The sequence below is a fragment of the Enhydra lutris genome, unplaced genomic scaffold, assembly GCF_002288905.1.
Source record: "Enhydra lutris kenyoni isolate GAN:26980312 unplaced genomic scaffold, ASM228890v2 scaffoldscaffold34, whole genome shotgun sequence".
NCBI classification, from domain to species: domain Eukaryota; kingdom Metazoa; phylum Chordata; class Mammalia; order Carnivora; family Mustelidae; genus Enhydra; species Enhydra lutris.
In genome coordinates this window covers 16653310-16680170 of record NW_019154118.1, presented here as the reverse complement: position 1 = coordinate 16680170, position 26861 = coordinate 16653310, and the positions used below count along the sequence as shown (strand labels likewise).

Here is a 26861-nt window from a genome sequence, read left to right as displayed (position 1 = left end):
GTGTGTGTGTGTGTGTGTGTGTGTGTGTGTGTGTGTGTGTGTGTGTGTGTTTATGGGATCACCAAGCAATGGTGAGGACCAGTCCTCAGGCTGTAGCTGGGAGGGATGCTGGGGTTACGTTTCCAAAGAGGAGACATTGTCCTGGAATGTCAGCAGTGGATGGATGGTTGCTCTCTCCCAGGCCTTCCAGCCAGCGTGCTGTCTCCTGGCTTCATTTGCCAGGTCTGTATCTATGGGGAGTAGTTGAGGGTGCTTTTTGGCAGAACATCACCTCTGGAAACCATGCTCCATCTGTTTGGAGGAGGCAGATCAAAGGGAAGGGATTAGCGGGAGAGGGTCAGGGTTGAGTGGTAATGACGGGAGGAGGTGCGGAGGAGTTAGGCGGCTGTGTGCTCTAGCCCCTCGCTGAGCCATGGGCTTAGGAGGCAGATGGTGGCTGCATTAAGTGGAGTAGAACTCAAACTGAAAGGAAAATGTCACCAAAAAAGAAAACACACAATCTAGGAGGGGCAGGTTTTTGTTGACAAAAACCATCATGAAGAATAGCCAGGTTCTAGGACTCTTGGAAGCAAGGGCTCCGTCCCTCCTGCGGGAGTCCCCGTGTGCAGAAGTATGCCTGTCAGTGTTTTTCTTCTCTGAGGGAGTGGGTGGAGGAAGCCACAGGACAGCAGGACCAGACCTAGGCCTGGGCCTCCTGCCATTCATCAGGGCTGATGACCGAACTGTCCCTATTAGCACGCTGTCAGGTAGCAATCCTTCACTTAGCCCAGCAGGCGTCTTGGGCTCGGAGGGGGCAGGATCAGGGTCCTGTGGCAGCCAGAGAACGGCAGGGAACTGGCACTGGTGTGGGCACTTGCTGTCTGTCCCAAAGAGAAGCCTGCCTAGGGAGCACCACTAATCAATCCCTATAGTCCAGAGGGGCCCCTGAGAAGGGGAAAAGAGCTAGCGGTGGACAGCCCACCATGCCTCATTTCTAAGCTGCCCGCAGGTCTGCTGGACCCTTTGGCCTCCCTGATGGCACCCTGTTTGGGCACCAGGAGGGCAAGACAGCTGGAAAGTGACATGCTTGCAGCACGAGTCCTGCAGAGAGCTTGGGCGTCAGTCCAAGGCACATCTGACCCACCAGCCCCATTGCTAATGAGCTGTGTGACCTCGGGCGAATTACATGTGCTCGCAGACCTGCTTTCCCGTCCGTGAGAGGCCTTAAGATTATCAGTCTCACAGGCTTATTTTCCCCCATGGTTTTATTATTAAAAATTTCAGACATATGGAAAAACTAAAAGGATTTTCAAGTGAATGCATACATCCTTACCCCCAGAGTCTATAGTGAACATTACACCTGCCGTATCACGTATCTTTTTCTAGACTCCTCAGTGTTATTTTGAAAATGAGAATAAGCAGTAGATGTGGCAATGTTTCACATGGTGCCTGGCCTGCATTAGGCCCCTTTCTGGAAGGTGGGGAGGTGGAGGAGAGGCCCAGGGGGATGCTGTGACGGGGGCAGTGTTGACTTCCCCCTCCACTGTCTCTAGGACTTTGGTTTTCACGGCCGGATCTCGGAGCACCTGCTGGATGTCAACGTGCTTTCCCCAGTCCTGGATGGAGCCCACTGGGAGGTGAGTGTCTCTGGGTGACAGATAAGCCCCAGCCAAGCTCTGCCCATCTGAGGGTGCATTTCCGGGAGCTCCCTCCCTTCTGATTCAATAAGGGATGGCCCTGACTGTGCCTGCGATGGGCTGTCAGTCATTCCTGCTCTTTGCTGCCATGAATGAAGTCATCCTTTCTCCCCGCCCTGCAGTGTACATCTATGTGTTTATCCATTTTTCTAGCAACTGAGGGATGACCACTTGCTCATGTGCAAAGCACTGTAGACTGTGGACTCCAAGCCACTTCTTGACCTGGCCCTTTCAGCCCCTGCAGGCTCCCCCTTGGCCCACCTGCCACACGCCAGCTGTGCCCACCACTCACTGTTCCCGGGGCGCACCACCCGCCTCCTTCACTGCGCCACCTGCCGTGCTGCTTCCCCATTTGTACCTTCCCAGAGGTGGTCGTGGAGGTCCACTTCTGATGTCACCTCCTCCAGGCAGGATGAATCGTTCTGTCCCTTTGCTCCCCATAGTTCTACTTCTTCTCTTTTATGGTTCTTGGGTCTGTCTCCCTCCCAGATGGAAGCTCTGTGTGGGGACATCTGGCCCCCAGCGGGATACAAAGATGACTTAGACACAGATCCTGTCCTTAAGGAGCCTTGAAGCCAAGGAGGCCATCCTTTCGGACTCAGGGCTCAAGCCCCTCATTTTTATTACGGTTGCCCCACGTTGTTACCCGTTTTACATTTTAGTTTGTTACATAGATTGGCCTGTGTGGGTTTTCATTTTTCCCCTGAAAGTGAGAGAGGGAGCTCTCTGCTGAGCTCAGTGTGATTTGTAGGGGAGATGGTGGTGAGTTGAATACAGGAAGGGGCGAGGGGGTGGGGGCCACCAGCTGCGGGCTCTGCCCAGGCTGACATGATAAGCAGTGGCAGCGCTGCGGGAGCCCTCTGCTGCGGGCACTGGGAGGTACTCAGGCAGCATTTCTCTTTTTAATGGAATTTGGGGGAGCTGACTTTTAGTTCGGGCCCTACCCTTCCTCACCCGTCTGGATGGTAGCGTCGGCCCCAGCTGCCGGGGCTCCGGCTGCCAGTGGAGAGGCATGGGCGGCTGTGGGGACAGGGCTGGGGACACGGCCATGGGCCAGCCCGGCCGGAGCCCCACGGGCAATGATGGAGTGAGTTGTCACCTGCCCTACCTCTCCTGTTAACCCTGCTGTCCCAGAACAGACGGGACTCCCTTCGGCATGACAGAGGAGTGTGGGGTCTTGGATGGGGACTGGCCCTGCCAGCGCTGGGGTTTTGTGCCTTAGGGTGGGGAGAGGGGAGGAGCAGGAACAGGGGAGCTGACATGTGGGGCCTGCCTTCTCTGGGCCAGGAGTCGGGCTTTATGCTCGTGAGCTGCTGTAATCCTCGCCGCCAGCCCTGTGAGCTGTGGAGTTACTGTCCCCTCTTTTAGTGGAGGAGACTGGGTCCCCGGCTAGGAAGTGGTGGAGTAAGAGCTCGAGTCCAGGCCGACGGTGCGGCCGTCCCTGAGGCCCCACCCCTGCAGGAAATATTTGAACTTACCAGCAATAGCCCTTTCACCAGCTTGCTAGATCAGCCTAGACACGCAAGCTTTAAAATGAGATGGGGGCAGCGGGCGCCTGGGTGGCTCAGTCGGTTAAGTGTTCGACTCTTGATTTCGGCTCATGATCTCAGGGTCGTGAGATCGAGCCCTGTGTCAGGCTCCGTGCTCCATGTGGCGTCTGCTTGACATTCTCCCCTCTGTGCCCCCACCACCTCACTCCATGAGGTTTTGTTTTGTTTTGTTTTTTATAGATGGTATAATCAGTCCCTGACTGGGAAGGGGGGGCATCATTGGTTACTGATGGGACCCGGGTATCTGGGGGGGCCTGGAGTGAAGCAGTGGACTACCTTGTCTTCCTCCTTGGGGCTGCCCAAATGGTATCCTTTCCGTCTGGAATGTAGTAGTGCCCTCTCCTTTCACCACGTCCCCATCTCTCCAGGGTCCTTCCTCTTCCACGTGCCTGGCTGCTGCCTCAGTGACCAATGCCCATCACAAAGCCTCCCTGTACATCACTGGCGCTGCACGTCTGGGCCTCTGTGGGTTTGAGGTGTTCATGGATGTCTCCGCTTTCTCTTTGCAGCTCTCAGTGAAGGCTTCCAATGACAGGAGGCAGGATTTTCTTTTTTATATGTTGTCTCCTTTAGCCTCTGGCTTCTGGCTCTGTAGGCAGTGGCTGTGGCCTCTGGCTCTTCCTCCCTAGGCCAGCCAAGCCAGTCCTGGAAGTAGCTGTGAGCCTGGCGGCTTAGCCACAGCCCCCGGAGGGGCTATGATACAGCAGCTAGGCCTCCTCTTCTGGGTCCCAAGTGGTCATCCTTCTCAAGAGCCACTTCCTGGTACTTCCTCCTAGGCGCAGGAGTTGGCTGGAGAATTAAGGCACCCGAATGCTGACCTCTCCAATATATACTTGTTCCTGCTCCTTCCCTACAGGCCCAGAGGTTGGGAAGAGAAGACAAGGATGGCAGCCAGCCCAGCCAAGATGAGCAGCGGAGCAAGCCGTCCAGAGGCTTGGAGAGGTACAGTACGTGGGAGGCCGCCCTCCGGGACCTTCAGGATGGGGTGGACTTGGGCAGGACTCCTGGCTTTGGTGCTCCTGGCTCAGTGTGATCCTGCCTGAAGGCAGACGGTGAGCTGACCTGATGGCCTCGCAGAGTCTGTATGTGCATGTGCACGTGTGTACACGAGCATACCCTTGGATTCTGCCCCGAGACAGGAATGTGGGTACATTTGGTGGGACTTTGTGCAGTGCTGTGGGCTGAGGCTGGAGGAACTGGCTTGGAGCTGTTGCCTTGCGCATCAGCAGTGGTTGGTAGCCCACTATGGGTGCTCACGCGCGAGGCAGACAAACGGGGACAAACGGGGATGGAGAGCAGAGAGACTGGGAGAGGGGGACAGAGCCTTCCAGCTTCTGAGGCCCGGGCTACTGTGAGAGGAGAGCCACCACTCTGGAAGAGGAAGCAGGCCAGTTATTCTGCTTTTTGAACCTTGAGGCTCTGTCAGCCTTCCCACAAGCTAAAAGCTCCAGCTTCCCGCATTTTCTGTCATCTGACCTTTCTGTAGTCTGGCTTCTCTCTTTCTCCCTGTTTTCCGCTCAGTTCTTCCATCCCTGCCCGGCTTCAGTGATGGTGAGCACTGGGAGTGGACACAGCCGTGAGAGGGCCCAGCTGTCACCCCGGGACAAGCAGATGCAGTGCAGGGACCTGAGCGGGCTGAGTCTGGTCCAGGCAAAGGGAGAGCTCAGCAGGGAGGTTCCCCTTCCTGCTTTTCTGACTGCTTTGCCCTCCGTGGCTCCCCATGGATGTAGGGCTGGGGCTGGAGCCCTGTCTGAGAAGAGGAATGGACCTAGGTCCACGTATCACACTCTCCAGTTCTCTCCCTACTCTCCCTGCAGGACTTACTCAGCTGCCCTGGCTGGTCTGACCAGGTTGTCTCCTCCATTGGTGCCTGGGAGGTGGCACCAGAGTCCCCTTCACAGCCAGGCCACCGAAGAAGGGCCTCTGCAGGCCTCTGAGGGGCAGCTCAAACAGGAGCAGGCAGAGGAGCCTGGGGACTCTGTAGGCAGCCCCGTTCCTCCCGGTTCCCTGCAGAGGTAAGGGGGAGTGGGAGGCCTTCCAGGCATGTAGTTGTCTGCACAGGGGCTGACAGCGACTGCTGGGGGAGCCTGGAGTGGTGGGGAGCTGGGGTGGGTTTGCAGGTTTCCACGAGTGCACAATGTGAGCTGGGGAATGAGGAAACCTGCTTCTTCTTAGTCCTTAGTCTACAGCTAAAACTGGGGTGCACCATCCGATTGGGGAGCCTAGAAACTCTTGAACGATGGAGCATCTCTTGTGATCCAGCTGTCTTCCTGCCGGGGGCTGGGGCAGAGACTGTCTCCCACCTGGGCTGTGCCCTCCATTAGGGGGGGCATTTGTTCCCATCCCCACCTGCCCGTGCTCCCCATGCCCTTAGCAGTCATCCCACTTCTAGTCCTACAGCAAACCCAAGGAGAGCCCTGTCATGTGGGCCGGGCCCTTCGGGGAGGGAAGTGCAGAGTCCTGGGCCTCCCTGAGGCCAGCTGAGGGGACCTTCGTGCCCCAGCCCCGCCCAGAGCCTGGCTTGCCTTTGCTAGTCCTTCTGTTCCCCCAGTGAAAGCAAGAGGCTGGCGTCAGAACTGGTTTGGAGCACGTTCAGTTGGGATGAGTCCCCGGGAAAGCCGAGCCGCAGCAATGTTGGGTCCACAGACTACCTGCTGTGTGCAGAGCTTCTTCCCGGGCACCGTAACCCTCCCGCAGCCCGCGTGGGTGCGTCTGCGGCCCTCTGTAAACAACCAGAGGAGAGGCAGACCAGGGAGAGTGAGGCCCGAGACAGGGACACATAGCTGGGGCTGATTCCCTTGTCCTCATCAGGGCTCTCTGACCCCAAATGGGTACACCTGGAGCCTCTTGTCTTCCCACCAGCTATAACACGGTTGCTTCCTTATTGTTATCAAGGGAGGAGACCCCAAGCCCACCTGCCGCCCATGAGAGAGCCAGGGAGCAGCGCTCCTGGGCCACGGAGCTGGGCCTTGGGCAGGAAGAGGCCAAGGAGCCCGAGGAGAAGGTGGCGGCCCACCCTGCCCCGCCAGTCTTCCCAGAGGCGTAAGGGCCAGTGTTAACGTCTGTCCCTGTCCTCCCTTATGTGTGCATTGCTTGAGTGCCCACCAACCCTGGGGGCCCTGCCGAGGGGGTGGGGTGGGGCTGACTGAGTGCGCCCTTTGTTGCGTGTGCCGCTTTGAGACCCCAGCCAGCCGTGAATGAAGGTGGACACGAGGGCTAGCGGAAACCTGGTAATCCCGTTTTCCGCTCTCCAAAGCACTGTTTTTCGCTTTCTTAGCAACATTTTATTGAGGTATTTACCGAAAGTACATAAACCTGAACTGTATGAATCAACCCATGCTTACACACGGATCAGGGGTAGAACATTTCCGTCCCTCCAGAAGGTTTCCTCATGTCCCCTTCCTCCCCGTGCACCACCCCAGGTCCCCAGGCTTCTGGCTTCGGTCCCCTAGGTGCGTCTCTCCAGTTCTCCGACTTGACATAAATGGAATTATACCATATCCAGTATATGCATTTTGGGCCTGGTCCAAAGCTCACCTCTGTTGTTCTACTCGCACTTCTCAAACTTTGAGATCATTGAGCTTTCCTCCTCCTATTGTCTCCTTCCCCTCTACCCCTTCTACAGGAGAGGAGACTGAGGCTTGCGGTGAAGGGATTTGCCCCACATCACCTCGTTGGTGGGTTGTATCACTAGGACGAGGCTCTGGTCGCTGGAGCCCTAGACTTCCTACTCAGTGTGCAGCCGGTGGTCCTTTTCTCTGCGTGGAGAGACAGGAGCCAGGGTTGTGCCGTTTGTCACGTCTGTGAACCGAGTGCCACGAAAGGATTAGGAGTCCTTGGAATGGGGGCCGATGTTGAGTAGAGACGGGTCGGTGCCCTACTCACAGCTAGCAGGGCGCGTGAGCTCCTGACTCTTGTCCTCACCACCGCACTGCAGTGATGCAGGGAAGGGGCAGCCCCGTGGCTCAGGTGGTGACAGCTCTGACACCGAGGAATGACATGGCCTTCCCAAGTCTCCTTGGCAGCTGTGGACAGAGGGTCAGGGTGCTTTCTATGAGGACAGGAGGCAATCGTGTTTCGGAGACTGGACTTAGGCCCCGTAACCTCCTCATTACCCATCTTCACAGCTCCATTTCTGTGTGTCGTGAGGAGTAGCTCTGTGTCTGGGTCTCATTTGTACCCGTGGGATTTTAATTTATGGAGGTGACTGAGTGACCACACAGGCCAATGCCATTAAGGAAGAATTTATTACTTACATTTCTAGAGAGAGGAGGGCATGCCGTGCCGTGCTAGGCCACATGGGGAAGGAGCAGGGTATGCCAGGAGGCAGAAGAGGCGAGAAGGGAGACCATGGCCCAGAGCCTTTATTGGGGTTTCCGTGGGAAGGAATGGGCGAGTCAGGCTAAGTATCTTCAGTGAGTGTGGGATTGGATAGTTTGACTACGTAGGGCGGGATTTCGGCTATGGGGGAGGCCCTCCAGTTGCCTGGTACCCGGCCGGCCCCTGCACGATTTGGTGTGAGTTCTGGAAGGAGGTGCTTGTGGTGTGGGCTCCCTGGGGGATTGGTTGGTTTGAAAGACATGTTCCCGGCTGTCAGTAAGAGCTGGCTAGTCCTGGGACCCGCAGTCTCTCCTTTATCAGCAAACCTCCACAGATGTCAGTACATTGTAAAATAACAAAAAAAGAAAAACCATGATTCCTTGAGTCCGTTGCCTTTCACAGATGTTGTCAAGCTGGATCAGAAGCAGTTAGGGGCAGAGGGGCCACCAAGAGGCTGCCCCTGTGTGTGCTCTGTGGCCTGAAGACCTGGGTCCCAGAGTCCGGGATTTGGTGATCCCAGCACCTTTCATGACGTGTTTGTAGAAAGCGGGTAAATGAGTTCAGACCACTGGGCCAAACGTGAAAGGGCATGGGATCTCTTTGGTTGCAATTTTAGTGGCCGTGCAGCCAGTTGAGAATGTCCCGGGCGCCACCACGTCCTCCCTCCGCAGCGCCTGCCCTCCCTGCTGCTCGCCTTCCTTGGTGGCCAGCCTGAAATGATGATGCCCCTGCGGGGTGTCCTCTCGGCCGCTGACTGTTGGAAACTGGGTCTCTGATGCTGACACCTGAGGAGTGGCCTCGAAATCAGACCCGCCTCTTCCTCTGAGGCTTCGTCTTCTCTGTTGTCTCCTCAATCATCTGGGCCATTGCTGACGGCCTTGGACCTAAGTGGGACATTGGGGACACTAGAGTTCTCAAACGAGGACACAGGGAAGAGCCTGCTGGAAGCCAGCCCTTCTTGCCCGCGTGCCAGCTTGCAGGCACGCTCACCCGTGCGCGTCGCCGGGCCGCAGTTTGCCACGCTGTCTGAGGCCCCATCTTCCCGCAGCATCTGTCCCTCGGGCCCCACGTAGCTCCGCAGCCCATGGGGGAGAGAGACATTCAGAGGTACCATCTCAGGGAAAAAAGATGTTTTCAGTCAAGGCTGGAAATGAGTTGGAGGGTTGATGAGGCAGAGAGCTGTGGGGAGAGGCTCTCTCTCGGAGAGCAGGACTCTCAGAGGAGGTGGCGGCCATGTCTCTTAGATCCGCATCTGCTGGTCTGTGTCAGGGGACCTGGAGGAGAGCCGGCAACGGGAAGCAGGGCGGAGGTGGGGTTGGGAGCAGAGGAGAACTGAAGGCCTAGCTCAAGGCTGGTCCCAGTCTGAGTTAATGATTTTAGCAAAGTGGGAAGGAGGGCTTTTAATGGTATTCAGAGACGTTAGGAGCCTCTAATGTCTTCCTTTTCTCTCTGGTCTGAAGGGGCTGAGATGGAATTCCAAAGCCCTTGTTTTCTTCTGCTCTTCTGATCTCATCGCGGCCACTGCCTTCCGTCTGCTGCAGTGAGGGGAAGGGGGCCCTGTGTCCCTTCTTCGCTCTTGTCCCAGTGCTCCTTGGTGTGGGTTGTGCCCACGTGTTGCTGAGGCTGATGGGGCCAGCGTGCCCGGCCTGCTGCGCTGCACACTGTCGGGGAAGGGTGGCGGTTGTGTGGCGAGACTAATTTCTAATGGAAGATCAGGGACCTGGGAATGTGCACAGGCGCTGGCCTTTAGGGAAGCTGCTCCGGGAGGCGAAGTACTTTATGCTGCTTATGCTTTTGTGCCTCCAGATGTTCTTGGGTTTCTCTCTGGGCATTTCCTTGGAGAACCCTCATGACTTTATAGACATCTCTTCCACCAGGACCATTATTCTGTATCTTAACACTCACCTTAGGCATCCAGGTTAGCGCTGTATTTCTTTTACCTGTTTCTAAACATGGAGTTCACTCTGAGCAGATGAAAACATGGCATCGTCAAGGAGAGATGGAGCAGGACGTTCTTGGTGCACTCCTGCTGCTGTCTCTGGAAGAGGGAACAGTCTCCTGCCTGGCTCCCTTGGCCTTCCTGTGCTGGACCTCTGTGGACTCTTCTGGGTGGCAGGGCTAGGAGACTTGCTGCTGCTCCTGCCGGCTCACAAGCATCGGCCTGTGTTCGATTTGGGTGGCAGAGAGCAGCCTCTGGGGGCTCCCTGAATTGCTGGTGGAAGTCTTGAGTGGCAGGCAGAGCCCTGCTGAGGAGACAGAAACAGGGCCAGGAGCCATCCCGGGGAGCAGTCCGTTACTGACAGAGCTTCAGTCTTTGGCTGCCAGATCTGGAGCCACATCTTTAGGTTTTCACCTTGGGCTAAGCCTACCAGGTCCCCTGAGAGCCTACTATGGTGGGCTACCCTTCTCCTTCGGCTCTTGGGGACTTAGCCGCAGTGGGGCTTGCTCTATGAACAAATCCTGCCTGTATCTTTGAGGGGCTAGGCTTCCCTCTGGCCTGGGGCGCAGCCTGATTGGCGTGTGTGATTCTGGACCCCTGGGCCCTCCGTGAGGATTCCGCGTGCGTTGTTCTGTATTTAACGGGTGGGATATCAAATCTGGTGAGATGCTGTCTCCCCCACTTGGCAGGCGATCTGCGGAGCCTGCAGCTCCCCCAAAGCAGGCTTCACTGAAGGCCATGGAAGAGGCTGTGGCCCAGGAACTGGAGCGAGACCAGAGGCGGCTCCTGGAATCGAAGCAGGAGAAGATGCAGCAGCTGCGGGAGAAGCTGTGGCAGGAGGAGGAGGAGGAGATGCTCCAGCTGCAGCAGCAGAAAGAGAAGTCTCTCAGGTCCTGCCCCTTCCCTTAGGCGAGCTGCCGGGGCCCCGCAGTGAGGTGGGGGGCGAGTGATCCCTCCCCCTGCCCTGGAGACCCGGTGGCCCCACTGAGACTCCCCCTCCTCCGTGGCCCTATGTGGAGGAAGGGGCTCCCTGGTTCGTCTTTTTGGGACGGAGTTGGGAGGCGTGATAATAGTGGGAGTAGCCAATACTTTTTGAGAGATGACACTGGTCCCCATGCTTTGTATCATTAACTGGTGTAGTTCTGAGAGTGGCTCTGAGGAGGTGTTGCTCTCCCCCCATCTTATAGGACTGTGATACGGATAAAGAGACTGAGGCACAGAAAGGCTAAGTGACTTGCCCAAGATGTCGAAGTTAATAAGCAACAGGGCCCAGGCAGTCTGTGCCTGGAGCCTGTTTTCCTAACCACAATGTTGTCCTCTCTTGGGAGTCAGGGCCCTGTTGGGACCCAGTGAGGTTGGTGGGGACCACATGATACAGTGTGAGGTGCTGTTTCCCAGGACCCAGACGTTTCTAACTGGGTTCCTGCTCTTTGTGTAGCTGGCTGGGAGGCCCTTGACAAGTAAAACACTGTAAGGCTGGGCTGGATCTGTGTGGATGAGATTGTGTGTACACATGTGAACAAGCCGGAGGTTATTTTTATAAGGAAGGCATCTGGGGCTGGCATGGTGGCTCCAGAGTCACCAGGTCCTTTATTCTCTTTGCTGCCTATAGTGCTGGCTGCTTGCAGGGTCTCTTCAGAGTGCAGCATAGCTGCTGGCTCCCCAGCCATCATGTCTGGGCTGCAGGCAGGAAGAACAGGAATAGAGTACAAAAAGGGTAGCTTCCAGATCATTCTGTCCCTTTTAAGGTGCTGTCTTGGAAACTTCGCCCAATAACTTACGTTTATTCTTTAAAGAAGTTTTCTTGGAAAGTTTACTTAATAATTTCCATTTATATCTCCTGAGTTACCCCCGGCTGCAAAGGAAACGGGGAAATGTCGTCCTTGAGCTGGGCCTCTCTACCTGGCGGCATAAAATCGGTGCCCCTTTAGGAGGAGAGCGTGGGAGAGTGGCGACTGAGAACGTAGTCAGCCTTCTGTCACAGGCCGAGGGAGGGACAGGTTCTACAAAAAGGTGTTAATATGTTTTCCACTTATTTAGCAATGTAACTGAAGGCTCAATCTTTTTCTCTTGGATAGAACATGCAAAAGTGGTAGACTTACTTTTACATCATACATAGCAAAGAGTGTATAAAATGTTTATTTAGAGAGAGTAATAGAAAACCCATTTCCAGCTACCTAGAGGACTGGGGACAGTTGCTGTCATTAGCCCAACACAGAATCTGGTGACCCAGGGCCCACCCTTCTGTCACCCCTCTGGGATCCCCTGCCAGGCAGCAGCATCCTCTTCCAGTCAAATGAAAATTGGGGCCGGTGTCCCCCAAACGTGGTATGACTTGGCTGATCTTAACAGGCAGAGCCTAAGAGGAAATCCTGGTAGTGTCTCCCTGCCAGCCTGCCAGGCTCCTTTCTTCTTCCTGGCTACCCCAGGCCTGGCTGACTGTGCTTTCTATCCCTTGCTAAACCCCCAGCTCCAGAAGGCCTCTAGGAACCCTCTTAGGTTGTGCTGAAGACTAGCCTGCCAAAAGTAGCTGACTCAGGACCTGAAACATGGTAGTTGCTCAATAAATTGTAGCTCTAGATTTTATTTCCAGTTGAAATCAATGGTTTCAGTGGCCTTCATGAAGTGATTTTTCTGTCGGTAGTGCCCTGTCAGAGTTGCTTTGAAATAGTTCATTGTGAGAACCCTGTTGCCGCTTACACATGAGACTATTTGAGGGCTGGGGCTGTCTCTGCTGGGCAACTTCCACCTGGTAGAAATTTCTGGAAGCCACAGATGACTCTGTAGCAGATACTTCTTGACTGAGAAGGCAGGCAGGAAGACAGGCTTGACCCTTAGTTTCTTTAGTCGTAAAAGGAAGAGATTGAATTTAATTGTGAGATGAAGAGAGACTGTTGTAAAATGAAGGACTTGACCTCTCAGGGCCCTCCCAGCTCTGACATCCTGTGGTGCTGTGTGGAAAATGGAGCCACAGGACAAGGAGAAGGGGTTTCTGGGGAATCCAGGAGGAAGGATTTTCATTTAACTCAAATTTTTTGTCACAATGGAAGAGAGCAGTGGTGCAAGTCACTTGAAATAGAAAATGACCCTAAAAGGGCGCCTGTGGGGCTCTGTCGTTAAACATCTGCTTTCAGCTCGGGTCATGATTCCCCAGGGCCCTGGGATCGAGTTGCACTGGGCTCCCTGCTCATCGGGAAGCCTGCTTCTCCCTCTCCCACTCCCCTTGCTTGTGTTCCCTCTCTTGCTGTGTCTCTTTCAAATAAATAAATAAAATCTTTAAAAAAACTTAGAAAGAAAGGAAAATGACCCTAAATCTTCTTTGGCTTTGGAATTCACCAGGAAGCTTTTCAAAGACATTGTCTTCTGAATCATGTTTTTTTCTTTTCTCTCTTTTCTTTTTTCAAAGATTTTATTTACTTATTTGTCAGAGAGAAAGAGCCAGCGAGCAGAAGCAGGCTCCCTGCTGAACTGGGAGCCCAATGCAGGACTCCATCCCAAGACCCTCGGGATCATGACCTGAGCCAAAGGCAGTGGCTTAACCAGCTGAGCCACCTGGGCGTTCTGAATCACGTTTTTGTTAGGCTTGAGTTCCCTGAGTGCACAGCACACAGCCCCTGGTCTTGTGGGGGCCGTGTGGGCAGGGGTATCTGCCTGGGATAAAATGCTTACTGTCGTTTGACCATAAATAAGACGTCCCTCACGGATCATCGGCGCTTGCTTGTAGGTTGGGGCTGGGTGATGCTGTTCCAATCCCACAGACATTTATGGAGCACCTACTTCATGTCAGCAACTGTGTTTGGCACCTCAGATATAACAGACTCTAAGACATGATTCTTTCTCTGGAGAAGCTCCCAGACTTGTAAGGAAAAGGCACACACAAAAGATGAAATTACGATATGCGGTACAGAGCAGCATGGGACAAGCGAGGGCCTCACAGAAAAGGCGAGGGGAACAGAAAGGCTTATTGGTGAACCCAGATGGACTTGGAGAGACTTCTCTGAGAGGAGGAAGCTGGGTGTGAGTGGTGAATGTGACTCGGTCAAGTGAAAAAGGGATTTCTCAGGGGAGGCAGCAGCACGAGCAGGGGCCCAGAGGCCAGGGGGAGTGTGGTGGCATTGAGAGGCGGTGGCTCCCCTGATGTGGCTGGAACTGTTGATCAGGCTGTGAGTGAGAGGACGTGGCGCCAGAGCCGGGCTGGGACCATACTCCATCTGTCCTTGAGTAAATGCCGTGCCGAGGTGTACCTGTTCGCAGAGGGGAGCCCCTGGCAGAAATGCTATTCTGGGTTCAAGCAGCCTGTCGTCCTCTTGCTGCAGGAAAGGGCAGGAAGTGTTCCTGGCCCCCTCCTACTCTGGAAGGTCTTACATGGAGGCAGCAGGACCCGGATTTAGGAAACTTCGCGGGCAAGCTACAGGCATTTGGAGACCGAGAGTTGGGGATGATAACAAACTTGCCTTTCTTTTCCATCTCAGTTCCCTGAAGGAGCAGCTGCGGAAAGCCACCGAGGAGGAGGAGACTCAGATGAGAGAGGAGGAGAGCCGGAGGCTGTCCCAGCTCCGGGCCCAGGTGCAGTCCAGCACCGAAGCAGACGAGGGCCGCATCAGGTGAGCACACCGCGAGCCGGCTGCCCTGGAGGAGCCGCCCCGAATGCACGGGCACGTCCCATTCCGTCTGTCTGTCCACCCAGGGCCGAGCAGGAGGCTTCCCTGCAGAGGCTGAGAGAAGAGCTGGAGTCTGTCCAGAAGGCTGAGAGGGCCAGCTTGGAACGGCGGAGCAGACAGATGCTGGAGCAGCTCAGGGAAGAGATGGAGGCCTCGGAGAAGAGAGAGCAGGCTGCTCTGAATGCCGAGAAGGAGGCGGCTTTGCGGCAGCTCAGGGAGCGGCTGGAGCAGGAGAGGAAAGACGTGAGCCTGCAGTGTGGAGCCTCCCGTCTGACATGCCCCTGGGCTGCCTGGGGAGGGGCTGGGTGCCAGGCTGGGCATGTGGGGTGGGGGACCGGGCACGGAGGAGGTGTCTGCACCGCTGGCACGGGAGATGGGGGACGGTTGGTAGGCCGACCATCTGGGCCCACCAGTCCTCGCGGGTCCAACTGTCTCAGGGCAAGGTGCTAAGCCAGGTCTGTGTGGCACAGCGAGGGAGTGGCAGGTGTCCAGGGGCGCTTTTTAGAGCCAGCGGTAGCTGGTGCTGTATGTGACAGTGAAGAGGTTGGAGGGGAAATGGCCTGTGGATTTGGGAAGATTTCATGACTGAAAGAACTTAGACCATGCCAGGTTCTGAGTACAAGGTGCCCTGTCCCCATCCCTGTCCTGGAGGGGCATCTGCGATGACCTTTCACCTCTTCTGCTGTAGAGAGATTGCACACTTGGCGGGGTGGGGGGTTCTCCTTAGTCTTTACTCCCTGTGCCTTCAGTCCTGTCTCTTGATGGTCTGTCTCCAGATAAGAGCAGGAAGTAAGGAACAGTCCAGCCACTTGGAACTTTTTTGCTAGATAAGGAGAGACTGCAGGAGGTGGGGGAGGGCGTCCCTGTCGCACAGGTGCTCGGGCAGATTGTGCTGGACCTCCAGCCCTCACAGCCTCAGACCCTCGGAGGCCTAAGTATGACCTGTGTATCTGGGGCCTAGCCCAGGGGCAGGGGTTTGGGAGTGGTGACCTGAGGCTTACTGAAATGGCCCTCCACTCTGGCCTTCATTTCCTGTTCATTTGCTAGTTGTAACCTTTAGGGATGGAGTTATTCTGGGGGAACAAAGATGTGTCTGTGTTTCCCCTTGGTCCTTTAGCTGGAAGGGAGTCAGGCATGGGCTTCCTCCCTCCGGGGTCAGTGCCCGGCCAGGCTTCCCTGCCCTGCAGCCCTCACGGGCCCCCTGTTGCTCCCCAGGCAGCGGCAGCGCTGGAGAGGGAGCACAGGGCCGAGCTGGAGCGGCTCTCTTCCTCGCTGGAGGCCAAGCACAGAGAGGTGAGATGCAGCCGGCCCTGGGATGCCTAGCAGAGCCTGTGTCCTGTTCCCTCAGACACAGCCTCAAGGCCCCTTTGCTGCTGGTGGGCAGAACTCGACCCCAGGCCTGCCACTGGGGCGGGAGCCTCCTTGCCCCCGAAGCCCCCTGGGGTTGGGTGCTAGGCCCCCAGCAGGGGAGTCCCTGAGGCTGCTCCGTGGCACTGAATGTCCCATCCCCTGTGCTGGGGCCTCCTCAGGTTGTCTCCAGCCTGCAGAGGAAGATGGAGGAAGCCCAGCAGAAAGAGGTGGTCCAGGTGCAGGAGAGCCTCAGTTGGGCGGAGCAGAGGGCTCAGCAGAGGGCTCAGCACGTGCTCGAATACGAGCAAGAGGTAAGTGCTGCTGGGCAGCCTCGACCTCACATGTGCCTGTCCTGGGTGCTCCGTCCTGGCCCTGCAGACCCGGCTCTGCTCTGGAAGGTGTGGCGGGGACTGGATCTTCTGGTTGCGTTTCTGTGCCTCCGCTCCCTCGAGCCGGCTGCTTCTCCAGCCCCGTGCCCTCGGGCGTGCATATGCTCCCCCTTCCAGTGCCTCGGTCCCCATGTGCCAGGCCCCCCCTCACGCCTGCATGTCGCGTCCCCACTGCCTACTCTGCAGCTCAGCGGCCTCCTGCGAGAGAAGCGCCAGGAGGTGGAGAGGGAACACGAGAGGAAGATGGACAGGATGAAGGAGGAGCACCAGCAGGTGGTGGCTGAAGCCAGAGAGCAGTACGAGGCCGAGGTGACTTGCCCCCGGGCACAGACCCGGCACACGCGCACACACCCTGCGGTCCCCGGCAGCTGGCTGGCCTACACTGGTGCAGTCCTGATGGCCAGGTTACTCCAGCAGCCGCAGCAGACCCGCGCTCTTCCTTCCCCGAGCGGCTGGGCCCGCAGGTACTGAGTTCCTACCCCGTGTTAGCACTGTTCGCAGCCCCTGATGGGTGCGGACTCTTTTAGTCCTCCTAGCACGCCGAGGAGGTGCGGACTATCGTGACCTCCAGTCTGAAAGTGGAACGGAGACTTGGAGCATAAGCACCTTTCCCAAGGGCTCCAGGCTAGTAAGTCGCGGAGCTGAGATTCAAGTCCAGATTGTCTGACCCCAAAGTCTTCGGCTTTAACCAGCCCGACACCGAGCCGTCAGGGTTAACCAGACTTTCCAGCACACACAGACTGGCAAGAGCCTGACCCTCCTTGGGTCTGATCTACCCCTCTTCAGCCTCCCCCATACGTGGGCTGGCTCACGGGGTGAACAGGGGCGGTGGTGGGGCCTCACTTTGGCTCACAGCTGGGCCTCGGCCCAGGGTTCCTAGGCTCCTGTTCTACTACCTGAAACCCATATCCCAGCCTGTCTGGATGGTCCTTTCCCACACAGAAGTAGCTGGTCTGTGATAAAATGTCGCAGCTCCCTTTCCAAACTGATGCAGACCTTGCTCAAGAGTAGTGAGAATTTATTAATGGGCTCTCTTCCCTCGAGGAGCTGCACACAGCGGACAGCAGGGCAGGCAGATTTCCACTGTGGGGGTGGGAGGTCTCAGACCAGCGCCTGCTTCAGTGGCAGAGAGGGGTGCGGGCTTTCTTGCGGGGAGGCCCGGGTGCTCCTCCGTGCTCTCCTCTTCTCGAAGAGCTGGCCCTGGAGAGCCACTGAGGTCCCCGACCTCCCTGACCCGAGCCTGCCAGTGTGAGGGGCTATGGCTTTCGGCGGGTGAGGGCCACTGCCGTTGCCCGCCAGCAGCCTCCTGTCCCGGGCAGGAGAGGAAGCAGCGGGCGGAACTGCTGGGCCACCTGACCGGGGAGCTGGAGCGCCTGCGCAGGTCCCACGAGCGAGAACTGGAGGCTGTGAGGCAGATGCAGGACAGGCAGCTTGAGGACTTGCGGCGTCGGCACCGGGAGCAGGTGGGGACTCCGGGTGGTCACCGGGGACCAGGGTGGGTGAGCCTGCCTCGGACACCTCCATGCAGGAGAGGTGGGGGTGGGGGCAGACGGCCAGCAGAGCCTGGACAACTTCAGGCATGGGGGTCTCTCACAGGCCATTTCCAGCCAGGACACATGTGCTCCTTTGTTTTCTGGGCCAGCAAACATCCCTGGGATTAGAGGAGGTCAGCCCCCCCCAGGACCCTGGGGTGGGTGCTTTGTCTCTCCTTGCCCCCACTGGGAAGACACAAGGTGGTGCTTTCACGGGGGCCTCAAGGGCAAGTGGGACGAGGCTGAGCCTAGCTTGGAGGGTGTGCTGTGGAAAGGGGGTCCTGGAGCTCCCTCCTGTCCCCTCAGCTAATGCCTGGCACACTCTCTACATCTACATCTTTTGCTCCACCTATTTCTGTGCAGGAAAGGAAACTCCAGGATTTAGAGGTGGAACTTGAAACCAGAACCAAAAATGTCAAGGCCAAATTGGCTCACCTGGGCCTCCAGGTGAGAGAGTGGGAGCCCCGGACCTTGGAGTTGTAGTTCCCCTAGGAGAGCTCGGAACCTCCTGCCCCTTAGAGCCGGGGTGCCTGGACACCCACTTCTTTCCCTCCCCCGCAGGAGGAGACGGCCCGAAAGGAGCAGCAGCAGCTCCTTGACGCGCAGAGGCAGGCTGCGCTGGAGAGCGAGGTTCGGCTGGCTCCCTTGTCCTCCCTCACCTCCGCCCCGTGCCCTTTACCTTCCCTCCCTCTCTCCCCGCAACATCCCACCTTTGGCTCACCCGCTCTGTCCCCAGCTTTAGGGTTCCAAATGCTGGTGGTAGGATGACAGCACGGCCCCCTGGAAGGAGCCCAGCTGGGGACCCCCGTGGGCAGGGGCCATGGAGGGTGGCAGAGTCTGCACGCCTCCTGCCCTCGGCATAGTGACTTCACAGGGCTTGAGGTCCACGCTTGCTCCCGTGCTGCTGCTGCCTGCCTTTGTCCCATGTGTCTCCGGGTGCTTCTGTCTTTTCAGGAGGTCACAGCCAGCTACCAGCACTTGGAGGAGGCAAAGAAGGAGCACACGAACCTGCTGGAGTCCAACCGACAACTCCGAAGACTCCTGGATGAGCTTCGGGCCCGCAGGGCGGAGCTGGAGTCCCAGGTGGAGGCGCTGCAGACCCAGAGTCGGAGGCTGCAGAAGCACATCAGGTGGCCCGCGGCCCCGCACTTGGCCCCCCTGCTGCCCGCTGCCTGCCAGTGACGCGCCTGGGCCCCGCTGCTCCGGTGGGGGTGGAGCTGGGTGGAGGGGCTCTGCTGCGTTCGGCAGGGCGTAGGCGTGAGAAGTGTGAATGGCTCCGGTCGTGCCCCGTCCTGCTGTCTTTCTGAGATCAAGGCTGGAAGCCCACCCCAGCAGTCACCATGACCTGCTGCCCCCCCACCCCCCCATCACAGCGACCTGGAGGCTGAAGCTCAGAGGAAGCAGGACATGTTGAAAGAGCTGGAAGCTAAGGAGAGCAGCACTGCCCCACGTTTTGAGCCAGACCTCCACATTGAGGACCTGAGGAAGTCCCTTGGGACCGTGAGTTTCTCTGTGCCGTGGAAGGGACAGGGTGGTGGGACAGGGGCGGGGCTCCCGGAGGGGTCCTGGCTTTGCTTTACCACCTTAGCCTCCTGTCCTTAATAGTCCCCCTTCCTCATTGCCATCAGTCACATGATGGCTGTAAGCGAATGGTGCCCAGCAGCCCCCAGAGCCATTTCTGTGTTGAGGCCCCTGGGAGAGGCTTTGGGGGTCCCTTGAGCCGGCGGTCTACCGGATGTTGACTGGGCCTTTTTTACTGTGTGTTTTTAGAACCAGACCAAAGACGTACCCTCTTTTCTCTCCCAGAGCAAGGAGGAGACCGACTTGTCCTTGGACAGGTGAGTTCTGATAGCCTTAGTTTGGGTCCAGGAGTCCATGAGAAGGTGAGTGCCTGCACCACAGACCTGGGGTGAATGGAAATGGGTTGACCATGACCACCACTGGGGCTTGGTTCAGGGCCAAGGACCTGGGGGACCGAAGGAATTTCTTTAGCAAGCCAAGAAGCTGCCCCTGGTGACCGCTGGCACAGCATGCTGGGATATGCTGCCCTTTGGTTGAGGACCAGCCTGCTGGGAGTGTCTGGGCATCTCTCTGGAGGCCCCAGGCCCAGTCCCTTTAGAGGCAGGATGGAGGGACCCTGCAGCAGGCCGCATACTATAGTGCGAGGGCCTCGCAGTCTGTGCTCAGGGTGGGCCCCTTGGGGAAGCACCCAGGTGACCCGGAGCGGTTCTCAGCGCACATGTGCTTTCCCTTTCCAACCCCTCTGCCCTGGCCCGGCCTCCCCCCAGCGTCCGGCACTACCTCTCTGCCGAGGGAATGGCTCTCCGCAGTGCCAAGGAGTTCCTGGTACGGCAGACGCGCTCCATGCGGCGGCGGCAGTCGGCTCTGAAGGCCGCGCAGCAGCACTGGTGCCGGGAGCTGGCCCGTGCTCCGGAGGCCACCAAGGACCCCCTGGGCACCAAGGCCCTGGAGGACGCGCGCCAGGACCTGGAGGAGGTTGGGAGCCTTGAGGGGAGCCCGCTGGTCCTGCGGGGCACTGGGTCGGGGGACAGGACCAGTCGCCTCCGGTGACTGGGGGTTCCCCACAGTGTGGTCACATTAGCCCTGGGGCCATGGGACAGGGGCTGCAGGTTATCCATGTCCATGAGAATGAGAGCCCCTGATGTTGACATGGCACTGCACCGTACACGATGCTTTCTCGGTCCTCATGGTAACCAGAGGTGATTGTCCTCTTCGATTCCTAGGTGAAAAGGACAAGTAAGGTTTTTAAAATTGTACATCCATGTTTTGCTGGCCCATTCCGTCCCACTAAAGACGTGGTTCATCAGGGAGTCTTCTGAGCGCACGGGGTGGAACCGCCTGTCTGATGGCCTTTTCACTGGGAATTGGGCCAGGACTTTAGGGAGCCAGCCGAGGGTCTAGGCAGCGGCCGGGGCCGGCTCCCTAGACTTCCGTTGGTGCTTGGGGCTGCTACGGGGCAGGCTTCCCAGGGCCGTCTGCAGGCCGCCCTCGGGCCCTCGCGGCTCTGCTGAGTGCTGAGAGGCTGGGTGGCGGGAGCGGGGGCACTAGTGACCCTGGGGTGACAGTAATCCTTTGAGACCAGGTTAGGTGTGGGCCCAGGGCTCAGCCTGGAACAGTCTACCTCACTGAATCCTTATGAGCCTGGAACAGTAGTGTTCTCCTCTCGAGAGGACGGTCCACACTGAGAGCTACCTTGTCCAGCATCACCCAGACAACAGCACACAGAGCCGGGACTCCAGCGCCTTTCCTGAGCCCCCGGGTCTGTCATCCCCTCTCTCTCTGGCACCAGGAGACCAGGCACCTGGATGAGATGAAGTCAGCCATGCGGAAGGGCCACGACCTGCTGAAGAAGAAGGAGGAGAAGCTGAATCAGCTGGAGTCCTCTCTCCGGGAGGAGGTGCGGTGCGGCCTCCCTCCTCTGTTCCTGGGCTGCGGGTGGTTCTTCGGTCCCGTGGGGGGAGGAGCTGGGGCTTGTGGGCTGGTGAGATGGCAGTGGCTTTGAGGTTGCTGAGCCGGCTGTGCGCAGAGGTCCTAAGCAGACCCGAAGTCTCGTGCTGCAGCTTCTCGAGAGGCCCTGGCCCCTGCTGTGGTTCCTGAGGAGAGCTGGGCCCTGGGGTCAGCAGTGGGTCGGGAATGGACACACCTAGGATTTCCTCCCTTCTCTGTGGCCTCATCCATGTTGCTCTGGATGCTGGAGGCATGGGGGTGGCAGGAGGGAATCCTGAGTTTGCTGCAGGACAGGGGCTCTGGTCCTGTGTCCTCTTAGCCCCCACCTCCCTCCCCTCCCCCATGCCGCAAGGCAGCCTGTGTGTGTCCTTCTCCCAGAACTTCGGGTCCCAGAGAGGCCCCAGTCATCATATGGACAGGGGACAGAAGACACAGGGCAAGCGCCAGTACTCACTGCTGCTTGTACCCCTCAGGCTTTAGATGAGGACACTCGGCGCCAGACCCCCAAGAAGGGGGTGACATTTGACCTCAGCGACACGGACGACGTGAGCAGTGCAAGCTCCGAATCCTGCCCCCTGCCTCCCCATGAGTGGCAGTGTCGGCAGGGGGAGGACCATGGTATCCATGGAGAGGGAGGGGCTTACGGGGGGCCAAGGGCAGCCTCCCTCCTTCAGCCGTGCATGGGTGGGTCTGTGGGAGCCCGTGTCTGGAGCAGACCCTCAGGAGCACTCGGGAGGAGGGACCCCGTGGGGGTTTGCCAGCACATAGGGCAGAAAGGGTCCGGAGCTACCTGAATGCACAGGGACCTTCCCGTGCCTTCTGAGAGGTGTTCTCCCTCTGCCGCTCTGGTCTGCAGCCGGGCAGAGGGCCATCTCCTCCTCCTTCCTTGCCCGCTCCCTGGAGAGGCTTTCTCCCCTCTGCCAGCTTCCCGTCTGCACCATCTGGAACACAGAAGCTCTGCTGCCCATCTTGTCCCCATGGGCCGAGGGGCTGTGGTCCAGACCAGGAGGGTGCTGCTGTGCCTGGGGCCGTCCTGGGCCCTGAAGCCGAGTCCTTGCCTCCCTTTTAGTCAACCTGACTGCAAGTGCCACATTGCCCTACAAGTTCCACTACCTGAGCAGCAGCCTTCAGCGGATCAGCAGCCAGCTGAACGGCGTCCTCAGCATGCTGGGTGGTCTCAACCTCCCACCGCCGCCGTTCTTCACCTCCACGCCAGTGCCTGCCCCGCCCCGGAACCCCAGTAGTACCCCTGTACCCGCCTGCCCCTCCCTGGCCCGGGTCTCGGCCTGGCCGCCGGTGGAGCCCACAACCACCCAGTGGGCCTGGGACGCCGGGCTGGGCCCCACGCTCTCCTCCTCCGTGGCTCAATCAGTGGACGACTTCCTGCTGGAGAAGTGGCGCAAGTATTTCCCAAGTAAGCCTCCGTCCCTTCTTCTTCCTTTGCTGGCTCCTTGCCACCGTCTGCTTTGGCGTGGCCCATCCCATTATGGGAGGAAGGCTTGCCTGCAACCCTGTAGCCACAGGCTCTGTGGGCCATGACGGTTGACCTAGAGCCTTTCTGATGGGAGCTGGAGCTCAGCAGAACCTAAAAGGTCATCCCTGTCCTCATTGTAAGAACTGCCATCTTGTGCCTTGTGTGAGGGGCCAGGCCTGAGTCCTTCTAATAACCCTCTGAGAGAGGAATATTTATCCCCACCTTACAGATGAGAAAACTGAGACTCAGGTTAAGGGCTGTGCTCCAGGGTACCGAGGAGTAAATAACACACTGGAGTTTGGTTCTCTGGCTCTGTGATTTCAGGCTTCTGCCCAGAACCTCCTGGCCATACAGCTTTGCCCAAAAGTTACATATCTGTTCCCTGCCTCAACCCAAATAGAAAAGTAGATTCGATTTTACAAGTAAATAGGACAATTCCTGTCTCTCACCTCCAACCACTGAAGCCTGTGCTGTTGTGTTGTCCGTGGGAGGCAGGAGGCGTGCTGGTGAGCTGGGAGGCGGCCTGCTGGGGCTGGCTTCTGCAACCCATTTCTGGATGATTTCCTCCCACCTTTCCAGCTGGAGTACCGTTCCTCAGCAGTAGCCCCGCGCCCCTGGAGCACAGGCTGGGTTACGTGTCTGCCAGGTAAGCTTCCTGTGGGCTCAGGGTGGAATCGCACAGGCCTGCTGCTTGCGGTGCCTCCCAGCAGAGCAGAAGTTTGGTCGCGTTGCCCAGAGAGCCCGGACAGGTCCCCACAAAGCTGCCTGGGTCTCAGGTGCCTCTACCACCGTCAGAGAAAAGTCTACCCTGCCGAGGTCCCAGGGGCGGCTGGTCTCACCTGGCCCAGCTCTATGAGGAAGCCGCCTGGTAGCACCTGCAGGGAGAAAGCAGCCTTGGCAGGACCCTGCTCCTTGCCTGGCCCCTCCTGGCCTTGAGTGTGGCTTTTGTCTTTGCCATGGAGCTCGCTGTCTGCTTCATAGGCTCCCTTCTTCCCGCTGTCCTGCTAGCCACATCTGGAGTGAGAGGGGCACGCTGTGGGAGAGGCAGATGGGCAGTTATCTAAACCTGTTAATTTCCCATTCATCTTCTTCCTTGCCAAGTGTAGCCCCGCCCCACCACAGGTGCCCAATCTTAAGCACCCCCGCTTACCCCCTGGTCCACTCGGAAGCGGATGCTGGGCAGGTACTGGAGTCACCAGGGGAAAGCTTTTACTGATCAGATGTGCTGGGACCAGGCAGAAGTGGGAGCCCTGACATCAGGAGTGCTCACCTAGGGGAGGGAGGGGAGGGTGCCGTTCACCACCTTGTCTTGGGGGAACTGATGCTTGACATTCCAGAAGGGCGTTCTTGCCAATAAAGGAAACTTGGAGTTGCTAAAGCCACCCCGCGGAGGCCATGGCTGGTGTATGGGGTGTGCAGAGAGGAGGAGGGAGAAGCTTGGGGCTGGTCTGCTGTGCCACATATGCGTCCACTCCTCTGGTCTGCTGTGCCACATATGCGTCCGCTCCTCTCTCCTCACGCTGGCCTCTGCCTTCCCAGCGAGCAGCTGCGTCTCCTGCAGCGGGCCCATTCCCATGGCTCCAGCCTCCAGGTGGGCAGCACAGACTTCCAGAGCATGATGGAGGCTAACCGAAAGTGGCTAGAACATTACAGGAATGACCCCAAGTTGTATCCTTTGTCTGATCCCTGAGCCTTGGTCCCTCCCTGCTGTGTTGCTGGGATGGCAGAGGTGTGGTTGTGCCCTGGGCGGTGGGAGTGTCCAAGGGGGGGTGCCCGTCTGGGCCTTGGCCCTTCCCTGGACCCGCTTAACTGACCTGACCACAGAGTCTTCCTTTACCTTGTGGCCAGTCATCTCTTCTCTTCGGTGCCCAAGCCCGCAGCTACCTCAGGCCTTCTGCATCTGGGCCTGGATGAGAACAACGGACTGAGGGTGTATCATTACTAAGGCCCCGAGCCCCTCCCGCACCCCGACCAAGTGCCTGTGGAGCCGCCCGCGCTCTGGACCCAACACAGCATTCTTCTGCCCTGTTTGCTGCCTGCCCCCTCGGAGGAACCGGGGGCTGCGCTGGAAACCATGAGCCGCCCCCACCCCCTGAGACCGTGTACCGCAGGCTGAAGAGTGTGGCCTCCTGCGAGATCCTGTCTGGACAAGGTGACACTGATGGGGGGGGGGGGGGTGTCCGAGCCCGGGCACCTGCAGGAGGACAAGAACAAGGTATTAGGAGTTGCCTTCCGAGGCCAAGGGCCTACGGGCTCTCTGTGCACGGGATTCTGGCAGTTGTGGATGTGTGGCCCTTAATTCACCAGGACGAAGCCCCCAGCATGTCTGGACCCTGGGCCCCATCTCTGATACCTCAGCCTCAGAGAGATCAGACCATTTTCTTTCTCTTTTTTGTAAGTCTCCTTTCTTGAGCACTCTGTCTCAGGATTGGGCCCAGAGCCCTACCAGAGGTGGCTGGAAGTGGGCCCCCAGACGCTCTGCTGCCCCTCCTCCCTCCGCTAGCTCCTTGCTTTCCTCAGGGGTGCTCCTTCCCTTCCCTCGGGCTCCTCCCCGGAGTCCTCCCCCCACCTCACCCCCAGCTCAAGTCTCAGGTCACAAGCGCACGACTTACAAGAAGCCAACAAGCCATAGGAGGGGTCTGGGGTGTCTCTGGGTCCGCATCGTGGTTTTCTCTTTCTGGACCACCATGGGGAGAGTTGTGGGTTCTTGTTTCTGTCCCCTGGCAGCCTCCTCCGGGCTGGGCCACACAGGGTCGCGCTCCCTTCAGTCCTGCTTCCCGTCAGAGGGCTCTCCTGGGGGCTGCCGTGGATGTTCTCAGACATCTGTCCCATCGTTTAAATAAAATGCCCCCGTGTTTGTCTTGAAGGCTCTGGGGTTGCCCTTGCCTCTCCGCTGCACAGCCACCAAGTCTCTGCAAGCCTACCTCTCATTTCTTTGTCTGAGAAACTTTTGACCCCCACCCCACGCCCACTTTTTAGGCATCTACCATAGAGAAAAAATTCCGTTTCATGATTTGGCTCCTCCTGGGTGCTTTGGGGCTAGCGCCTGTGTTACAGCCAGCTCTGTGACAAGCCTGTGTTTTCTACATCAATTAAATCCCTGCACGTCCATTTGCCACAAGGCAGTCGTGTGAATGTGTCTCCTTCTCTTTGAAGGCCTTTGCCTCCCTCCTCTTAAGAATAAAGGGAGCGAAAACTAACATGCACAGGCCACCTCCTAGGGTCTCATCTGCAAGCCTGTAATCTCAGTGGATGGATGAAAACCCGGAGGCTCGGAGACCCGGAAGGGGCTGAGGTCCTGAAGGAAGTAGCCCAGTGTCCACCCAGCACAGAGCCCCCGGCCCCCTCTGTGCACCCCAGAGCTCCTTGTCCCTGAAGTGCTGATTTGCTTCACCTCTCTCCCCCACCCCCACTCTGCCACCTACCAGCTGGAGACTCATCCTGAGTCCTGCTGTTTCCCAAAGGCCATTGGGCATTGTTTTCTGACGTACACAAATGACAGCTAAGCCCCCTGAAGGCCCAAGCTGGCAAAGTTAGGTGGGTTTTGTTTTCTGCTCCAGTGGTGTGAGCAGCCGGCATAGTTTGAGTTTGTAGCGACAAAATTGCTGGGAGAACCAACTGAGAAGGCCATGTTTCATGGATTTGCATGAGAAAACCAACTTAAAACACAAATTAACCCAGCTTCCATCAGTGGCCTAGCTGCTCTGCTGCAGGGAGGGAGGAAAGATGTAACATTTGTCCAATATCTTCCGTGTGCGGGTTCTCTTCAAATATCTCATTTAACCCTCTTAACCTGCGAAGTTAGTATATCTTATAGATGGGGAACTTCAGGCTCAGAGAGGTTAAATGAGTACAGCTCAGGTTCGCCCAGGATTTGAACCGAGATCTCTGCGTCTCTAAAAGCGGAGTTTTGAGCCTGCTCCCCAGGTCGGCGTCGGCACCCTCTGTCCTTCTGACTCACACAACGGTCCTGGCCAGCTTGATCTGAAGACCCGTGTCCCAGGGAGGGAGTGGCTTCTAGCTGGGTGAGCAAACCCCCCAACCTCAGACCCGAGCCAAGCTTTACTGGGGGACTTTTTCCAAAGACCCCAAAACTGTCCCCTCTCTCCCCTCAGAGACTGTAAAGTCTAGCTGGGGAGTCTAGACTCCTAGAGCTTTGTAGCTGAATGGAGCCTTGCAGACGACTGTTCAGCCCACTCCCGTTTGTAGAGGCAGAAACAGCCTAAAGAGATTAGGGTTACCCAAAGTTACAGCCGGGGTGTGGCAGAAGCAGGACTGAGACCTAGTCGGGCCCACCAGCCTGGGGCTTCAGGAAAGAGTGTTTTAAAAAAGATACTAATTTTGAACAGGCTACACGTTCACGTGGCTCAGTATTCAAGTGACACAAGTTACTTCATCCACTGGCCAGTCTTCTCCTGGAAGGTTCCTTCTGGAGATTTTATGCAAATACAAGAAAAGAAGGGGCAGTGTTTTGACCTTGTTCCCTTGTTCCCTTGTGGGGT

At 57.6% G+C, this 26861-nt stretch overlaps 1 protein-coding gene across 3 annotated transcripts in view; it reads left to right on the top strand.

Moving 5' to 3' along the window:
- Window positions 1-25518, top strand: part of LOC111153777 (centrosomal protein 164) — a 60983-nt gene extending 35465 nt beyond the window's left edge. The window contains exons 10-32 of one of the 3 annotated variants that reach the window (XM_022513013.1): window positions 1533-1616; window positions 4083-4168; window positions 5077-5241; window positions 6122-6268; window positions 10175-10375; window positions 13958-14089; window positions 14173-14389; window positions 15362-15439; window positions 15676-15807; window positions 16072-16194; window positions 17205-17348; window positions 17781-17864; window positions 17979-18047; window positions 18372-18547; window positions 18791-18917; window positions 19188-19255; window positions 19706-19913; window positions 20728-20835; window positions 21359-21503; window positions 21955-22299; window positions 22939-23005; window positions 23899-24027; window positions 24208-25518. In XM_022513013.1, coding sequence (XP_022368721.1) covers window positions 1533-1616; window positions 4083-4168; window positions 5077-5241; window positions 6122-6268; window positions 10175-10375; window positions 13958-14089; window positions 14173-14389; window positions 15362-15439; window positions 15676-15807; window positions 16072-16194; window positions 17205-17348; window positions 17781-17864; window positions 17979-18047; window positions 18372-18547; window positions 18791-18917; window positions 19188-19255; window positions 19706-19913; window positions 20728-20835; window positions 21359-21503; window positions 21955-22299; window positions 22939-23005; window positions 23899-24027; window positions 24208-24304 — 3132 coding nt within the window. In that variant the 3' untranslated portion in view covers window positions 24305-25518. Of the gene's footprint in view, window positions 1-1532; window positions 1617-4082; window positions 4169-5043; window positions 5242-6121; window positions 6269-10174; window positions 10376-13957; window positions 14090-14172; window positions 14390-15361; window positions 15440-15675; window positions 15808-16071; window positions 16195-17204; window positions 17349-17780; window positions 17865-17978; window positions 18048-18371; window positions 18548-18790; window positions 18918-19187; window positions 19256-19705; window positions 19914-20727; window positions 20836-21358; window positions 21504-21954; window positions 22300-22938; window positions 23006-23898; window positions 24028-24207 lie in introns of all 3 variants that reach the window. The other 2 variants (XM_022513012.1, XM_022513014.1) reach the window with 2 other exon arrangements.
- Window positions 25519-26861: the final 1343 nt, after the last annotated feature.